Genomic DNA, 7,786 nt, shown 5'->3' on the forward strand with positions numbered 1-7,786 from the left:
AATTACCTGGGGTCATAACATTAATCATTGATTCCATAATTTTTATGTTTTTCTCCGCTTCACGGATTTGAGCTGGAGTCACCTGTGTCAACAATAAACAAAAAGTTTAGTTCTCATTTCCAATTTAAAAACAATGTTAGAGACGACACATACCTTTCCCATGCCTGGGATCATTCCAATTACACGGCTCATTGAACCCATTTGAGCAACAGCACGAGTTTGCTTCAGAAAATCGTTGAAGTCAAATTTTGCACCCTTTATCTTTTCTTGCAGTTTCTCAGCATCTTCTTGTTTCATCTACTCGCATAATTTGGCCCACGATACATTAGGAAGCATGGTATAACAAAGAAGGGAAGAAATTTTGTGGATACTCACAACTTCCTGTGCTTTCTCCACAAAAGAGAGAACATCTCCCATGCCCAAGATACGTCCTGCCATACGATCAGGGTAGAAAGGTTCGAGGTCTTCCATGCGTTCCCCTCGACCAACAAGCTTAATCGGCTTTCCTGATACCTAAAACGGCAAGTTAAACAAATCGTAAATTGTAGATAACCCCATCATCTATGTGTTTAGAGGGAATTATTGCTCATCAACTCATTCATTAGCACTTCTTGTGTCTGGGTTGGCATTTTGAGAACGGATATACTTAGGGGTGATAAATGTGACTACATGAGTTGAGAGGTTGAGAGGTGGTAAGTGCTACTGAAGATATAGAGTGGCAGGGGTATAGGGGCATGTGCACTTTTTATATATCTGGATTTATACAAACCTATTTCATGAAAAACTATTCTTTTAATATGCCTAGCATAAGATGAAAAACTCCTCATGTATAATGAAAGAAATACCTCTCTGACACTCAAAGCTGCTCCTCCTCTTGAATCACCATCCAACTTTGTTAGTACAGCACCGGTAATACCAATGTCAGTACTGAATTCTGTGGTCAAAGCTGAGAGAAAACAAGCAAATAGTTCATACTATTAAGTGCAAATACTAAAATGTAAAACAACTGAACAAACTACTCTGGAACAATACATGTATAACAGATAAACCTCCATAACATAAACATATATAATAATTTCAGTTGCTCATGTACACAAATCCTTAATCCTTACTACTTTTACAATAAGAAATGTTGGCTTACAATAAGAACAACAAACTAAAACATATTGCAGCATAATACAGCTTAGAAAATATTTTATCACAATACTTGTTTGAATTGGTAAATGTATTAATAATACCTGCAGCTTCCTGACCAGTCATTGCATCAACCACAAGCAACAATTCTGTTGGATTTACAGCCTTCTTTACCTCCTTCAGCTCCTCCATCATTGGTTTATCTATCTGAATCAAAAGAAAAATAAATTTTCAGTGCCGAAAGCATATAAAAGTTTGATACCCAGAAGCAGACAGCGACGACACAAGATACAACTATAATTAATACTACCAGAGTCAATCTATAAAAGCCAGACTACATATTGATGTAATAAAGATCTACAACTGAATGGAGATATCTATGAATATATAATTTCAGCTTCTAAGAGAACCTGCAGTCTTCCTGCGGTATCCACTATGACAACGTCGATTTTCTTCTTTTTGGCTTCTTCAAGACCATTTTTAGCAATTTGTGAAGGCTTTACTTGAGTTCCTTCTTTATAAACAGGCACACCTATCTGTCACATGAAAAAGAAGGGGAAAACACAGTGTGAAAAGAAATCAGATAATACAAAGAAGGCATGCAAAAGAGGAAACAGATAGACTCTATAGAATGAATGATAACAACTGAATCAATAAAAAGGAGTAAATCAGTGATAGCGTATCTCAAGAATGTTGGACGAAACATGAGGCTTTATCACTTGTCAGAAAAGGGAAACAAAAGAAGCAAATATGCAATTCACAACTCTTATGTCAACTCTTATGTGTCTAACTACCTTTTCATGATAAAGAAAATACTGCCCTTCACAAAAAATGATAATAAAGATAAGTAGAACATAAATCAATACTAAAAGGTTGATATATAATAAAAAAACACCATAATTGGATTTTTTTTCTTCTTTTAGAATCAGATAAAATCCTACTGAGATCATAGCAATATACCTTTTCACCCAAAATTGAGAGTTGGTCTATAGCTGCAGGCCTGTACACATCTCCAGCAACCAACATGCAACTTTTCCCCTGTAATCTGTGTCATCTCTATTAGTATCAATAGAATGGAGGGCTTCGGACTGTACTAAAATGTGGATAAAAGGGCCTCCGACTGTACCATCTTCTTTAGGTAAAAGGCAAGCTTGGCACAAACTGTGGTCTTTCCAACACCTTGTAAGCCTGCAAGTACTATTACTGTTGGACCAGACTTCGTGAATACAAGATCAGACACTTCTCCACCCATCAATTTCACAAGTTCGTCATTTACAATCTGCAATATATAAAAGTATTAGAATTAATACAATCTCTGCCACAATAAAGCTAGAACTTTCATTTACAATCTGCAATATATAAAAGTATTAGAATTAATACAATCTCTGCCACAATAAAGCTAGAACTTCTAGAAGTGAATGGAAAAGACAAAGGATATTAGAATTAATACAATCTCTGCCACAATAAAGCTAGAACTTCTAGAAGTGAATGGAAAAGACAAAGGAATTGATTTGGCATTTTTCTATATCTCAATGCCAAAAGTGTTCAGTTATGCAAGGTCAAGCTTAACTCTCCTCATATATCTGTCTACTTGCTACTGTCCTAATAACGTATCTACTTTTTATCAAAAATAAAAGGGTTTGAGATGTTAATCATCGGTGCTGCTAGCAACAGCTTTGTAGTTACTTTGGACAAGAAGGTCTATTAGCAAAACTCATGATCTGACTCTATGTGAGCTCATGGTGATTAATATGTCAAAGCCTTTTAAATAGGACTTGACTCGTGTTGAAGCAAGTGTCAGTTACCAGGGTCCTTATTGCAGTCAATATACTTAGAATATGTCATTTCTTTGTATGCAACAGACATATGGTATAGATTATAGTTACACTATTTCCATGAACAAACTTCAAGGGAAAAATCATGAAAAGAAGTCAGACATCTACATAACTAATGAAATAGTTCATGGTTATATTCACTTTTACCTTCACAAGTTGTTGATCAGGTCTCACCCCTCGAATCAGCCCAGTACCAACAGCTCGTTCACTAACCACATCCACAAATCTTCGCACTACTGGCAAACTTACCTGTCCAAATGGGGTGTATTAAAACTCATAACCAACTTACTAACAGAAACCAATGCACCTGATAATCTTTTTATTTTTAAGGAAGAACTACAATAACAAAAAAGTGTTTATTATGAACAATAACCAACTCACATCTGCTTCCAAGAGAGCCCTCCTAATGTCCTTCATTGGTTCAGCAATGTTCTCCTTTGTCAAGATATCTAGAACATCAGAATATCGTTAAAACGATTAAATCCCAGAAACTTCCTTTATCGCCATCCACAAAATAATCACCAATTCTGACTGAAAATGAGAACCTCACATTTATCATAAAACAGAAACTCAAACATTCTTTCATCGCATTGATTTCAATAATGTAATGAAACAGGTTAATTGCAAGTATGGAATTTCCCAGGAAAAAAATTCAAGAAAACATACTCTTTGAACTGCATTATGAACTAGAAATCACAAATAAAATGTGAGACACAGCAAAGGAAAGAAGAGACCTTCTCCTTTGAGTTTGCTCCAAGCTGCTTCTAACCCACTTGTCAATTGCCCAAACATCTCAGCCCTCACGCTAAACAATCTCTTTCTGCCAAAATTTCTCGATTTTAAATTGACCCAACTCAATACTTCCCTCTAGCATCGAAAAGATTCCAAACCCATATCAGTAATTGCACAAGTTCTAATCTTAAATTGAAGTTGAAGGAGCTTACAGTAAAGATGTCCTTGCGAGAGGATGCAATGGAGAGGCCGGAACCAGTCCAAGGAGAAGACAAATTGGAGGGAGACCTCGGCCTAAGGGTGGTTCTCGAACCACAGAGCGCCACGTGGCATGGGATGTGGCGGGAAGCGAAGGCGAAGGCTGAGGAGGGGACAGCTTCCATGGCGATGGGGAGAGTTTAGAGAAGAAGAAGAAAGAAGAGGGGATACTGGAGATAAGATATATTTGGAAAATGGAAAGCTTGTTTTTGGAAAAGGCTTAAATTACCGGATTGTTATTAAAAAGGGAAAAATGTGTCCAGGCCCCAAAAGTGGGAACTTCGTGTGACTAGCTCCCTTGTACTTTGCCCCATGTGGAATAGCCCCAAAAAATGGGCTTTAATGTTTTAAGCCCCCTCCACGTTTTATAAAGACTTCTTTTAGCACAACAAAAGAAAAATTACAAACTTTTTTAGAAACAAACGCAGGATCGTTGTTTTGGATCGATGCTTGCGTGAGATTCTTTGCACTGTGCCGGGAGCGGCTTTGACTCGTGACGACCAAATCACAGATTCTGCTTGAACGCGTGAAGGGGTTTAAGATTCCTCCTTGTTTATCGAACGTAAGAATTGAAGCGAATATCTATCGATGTATCAGATGTTCACCTCCAAAGATCAAGTCTTAGCTTGAGATCTCTAGGAATGGCAAAAGCTCATTGAGGATGTTTTGTGAAAGAAGAAAGACTCTCTCTTTGCTCAATTCACCAAAACTCAAGGCTCTCTGGATCGTAATCTGCTTTGGATAATGCTCAGAGCCTTGTCCATGATGACCATAGGGGGAGTATTTAAGCCTCCTTAAAGACGATAACTGAAAAATAGGCCGTCAAGTTAACTGTACTCTTTAGGCTCGGTACTGAGCTGTCGCGGGCTAAAGGGGCGGCGACAGTCGACACTGTCGCGCGAAGAGCGCGGCATCGACATGCCGCGCCTAAAAGGCGCGGCAGTTTTCCACGACCAAAAAAAAATAAAAACTGCCGCGGCTAAAGGGCAGTTACACCCACGTTCATACGTTGTCTTGAAACAGTTCCTCGGACGCACTACCGTTAACCACCTTTTCGTGGTTTAATCTGCTTTTCCACATCAGCACACCATTCTATTCTGATTACCCAGCCATCGTGGACTTTAAATAATCATCAGATAACTGTCATTATAACTCTGTAGGGCATCCTCTTTAACTGCCCGCGGCAGCATAGGTGGCAGCGTTAACCGCGACACCAATACGGCTGCGCGCCTTTAGCCGCGGTACCTGGTCTCCGGCGCCTTACGCGGCAACTTGGTGCCTGGGGCCGCGCCAAAGTAGCCGCGGCACATATCCTGGCCAGCGCCGCATATGTGCTTGATGACGTGTATATTATTCTTGCTATATCGTGCTTGAGTGGTGTTTGAATTTCTGTAAAGCATTTTTGACGGCTACAGATACCCCTCCAAAGATCTCAGAACTCATTCATTTCTTTAGAGAGGAGTCGGGATAGCTTTGGATATGATAGCTTCCCTGTCCATCTCGAGACAGTTCTTTGTTGAGGAAATTGCTAGAATGGTCTGGGAATGGCTTCAATCCTTGACTTCTTTATCTCTTAGTCTATCTACTCAATGCTTTGTAGAATAGCTAAGATCCTCCGGTGCTGCGTTTATCGCGTGCCCGTCGTCGAAGGTCTTGAATGCAGACCTGTTGTTGAAGAATGGAGAAATAGTTTATAAGCTCAATGCTTCTATTGGAGTGTTCGGGAACAGTTTAACCTCATGTACCCGTTGGAGGTTCAAGGAGATGCAGTTTAATAACTCATATACTCAGTCGAGTGTTCGGGAAGTAGTTTAACCTCATATACCCGTTATGAGGTAACTAGGTTATCTTAAGAATATTTGAGTAATATTCTCTAGAAACTTCCTGTTTATGATTAGGAAATAGTTTAGACTCGTATACCTATTGGAGTATTCTGGTCTCTTGTTTGTTGGTAGAGATCTAAACACGCGATAATGGAGAGGAAGAATTTTTATATTCTATCCACTGGTCCAGTTGTTTGTTGGTAGAGATAAACCCGATGATGAAGAGGAAGAATTTTATTTCTATCTCATGTCCTCTTGTTTGTTGGTAGAGATAACCGAATCGAGAAGAAGAAGGGGGGGGAAGAATTTTATATCTCTATCTCCTGGTCTCTGTTTGTTGGTAGAGAAGAACCAGGAATTGGAGGAGGAAGAATTTATATTCTACTCTCCTGATCTCTATGTTTTTTGTAGAGATAACCCAGATCAGAGAGGACGAATTTTATATTCTATATCCTGATCGTAAAGAAAACTCAAAGTGGGATATCCACTAGAGAATTCGGACGGGTTTGAATAATCCTAACTGTCATAAGTTTGATTATTCAACTAAAGTACCTCTCGTTGGTGGGAATGAACGAGGAAGAGACGTTTGGCTGTGGTCCTAACTGTAGTATAGCGTTTGAACCAAGTGTGAGTTTTGAGACGATCCCAACTGTTTAAAAGTTTGATCCGTTCAAGTTGTGGACCTCTCGTTCATGGAACGAGTCGAAGAAGGGGATTTTGGCTTTGTCTAACTGTTTAAAGTTTGACCCAACACATGGAATTTTGTGAGGGAATTATTGACTAGAAGCGGTGATCGATTCATCTCAGCCAAAAAAGAGTAATTCAGAAGTCAATAGTAGGAGTTTAGTGTTATCACCTTTGTTCATAATGATCGGTTATCCCTAAAGATATTACATTTAACATTTCTGGAACTTCCGTACATGAATTGATCCACCCCAGCTTTCTTACAAAGTGGTGTAACATTGTACTCAGTTGGATAATCGAGAAGCAGTTAATAACTCATATGCTCTTTGGAGTGTGGGGAAACAGTTATTAGTTCGGTCACCCACTGAGTTGGGGATAACAGTTTATACTCGGTATTCCAATGGAGTTAGGTCGTCTTGAATCGGCTTGTTTCGCCAATATGACGCCGGAGTCAATTAATGCTGTGGATTATTTTGAGTCCGAAAGCAAATCTCCGGTGGGCATGACAGAAACCCTTCTGTGGTAGCGCACAGTAGTTTGGATCCGTATCCTCTTAGCTCCATCCTGATCTTTCAATAGGTGGTAGCTCGATTTGTCATTGCGGAGGAGGTATTCCAAGATGGCTTGGAGCTCATCATCCTTCCGAAAGAAAAATATCCTTTGAAACCGCTCGGATTCGGGAGTCGCGTTCCCAGTGATTCTAGATGTCGTCCGGTTGGCTTCTCTCAGCTTTCTTCTTTACGAAAGTGTTCAGCTTGTCACACGCGCATTTTCAATCTGTTCCAAGTTTGGATGGTAGCGACCCCCAGACTCAGGAATCGAAGAGAAGATTATTATGGCATGTTGCTAGAATGAACTCCTCTGAACAGGACTCTGCAATTCAGCCTTGTTACGGAAGCGTTTTGACAAAACTGTCGACTAAAACTCCTCGTCTTTTTGTTTTCATCCAGAAGGGTTCCGATTGACAGATCTTCGGTGTCATCATCGAAGAAGTGCTGAGAATAAATTTTCTATTCATCTCCGCCAAGATGCTCCTGCTGGCCGTCGGTACCGAACCGAAGGCCGACCGCGAAAGGGTGGCCAACGAATGACCGCATCCATTAAAGCCTCGTTTCCAGAGATCATACCCAAATGAGACGTTGAAAATAAATCAAGTGCTGAATAGGCGAGCTCTTCCGCGTCAAACGGTGTGAATTAATCATTTGAATTTGTCGGGTAGTATCGAATTCCATTCACGTTGGATAGGGACATGGAATACTCCGTCTTTTCCTTCTGAGCCGTCATCACAAGGCGTTGATATCGAAGCTTTTTCATTTTCTC

The 7,786-nt window shown here is 39.8% G+C and overlaps 2 protein-coding genes across 2 annotated transcripts in view; both read right to left on the reverse strand.

Moving 5' to 3' along the window:
• LOC109824103 (signal recognition particle 54 kDa protein, chloroplastic-like) overlaps nucleotides 1-4,146 on the reverse strand; it is a 5,020-nt gene extending 874 nt beyond the window's left edge. Inside the window, exons 1-12 of the mRNA XM_020390626.1 lie at nucleotides 3,914-4,146; nucleotides 3,704-3,836; nucleotides 3,351-3,418; nucleotides 3,117-3,218; nucleotides 2,261-2,413; nucleotides 2,095-2,172; nucleotides 1,545-1,670; nucleotides 1,239-1,341; nucleotides 846-946; nucleotides 376-513; nucleotides 154-297; nucleotides 7-82 (exon numbers count right to left, since the gene is read on the reverse strand). Coding sequence (XP_020246215.1) covers nucleotides 7-82; nucleotides 154-297; nucleotides 376-513; nucleotides 846-946; nucleotides 1,239-1,341; nucleotides 1,545-1,670; nucleotides 2,095-2,172; nucleotides 2,261-2,413; nucleotides 3,117-3,218; nucleotides 3,351-3,418; nucleotides 3,704-3,836; nucleotides 3,914-4,084 — 1,393 coding nt within the window. The 5' untranslated portion in view covers nucleotides 4,085-4,146. The remainder of the gene's footprint in view (nucleotides 1-6; nucleotides 83-153; nucleotides 298-375; nucleotides 514-845; nucleotides 947-1,238; nucleotides 1,342-1,544; nucleotides 1,671-2,094; nucleotides 2,173-2,260; nucleotides 2,414-3,116; nucleotides 3,219-3,350; nucleotides 3,419-3,703; nucleotides 3,837-3,913) is intronic.
• LOC109824104 overlaps nucleotides 4,581-7,786 on the reverse strand; it is an 8,756-nt gene continuing 5,550 nt past the window's right edge. Inside the window, exon 3 of the mRNA XM_020390627.1 lies at nucleotides 4,581-4,766. Within this exon, the coding sequence (XP_020246216.1) occupies nucleotides 4,581-4,766 (186 nt within the window). The remainder of the gene's footprint in view (nucleotides 4,767-7,786) is intronic.

The sequence above is a fragment of the Asparagus officinalis genome, chromosome 9 (genome assembly GCF_001876935.1).
Source record: "Asparagus officinalis chromosome 9, Aspof.V1, whole genome shotgun sequence".
In the NCBI taxonomy this organism is placed as follows: Eukaryota; Viridiplantae; Streptophyta; class Magnoliopsida; order Asparagales; family Asparagaceae; genus Asparagus; species Asparagus officinalis.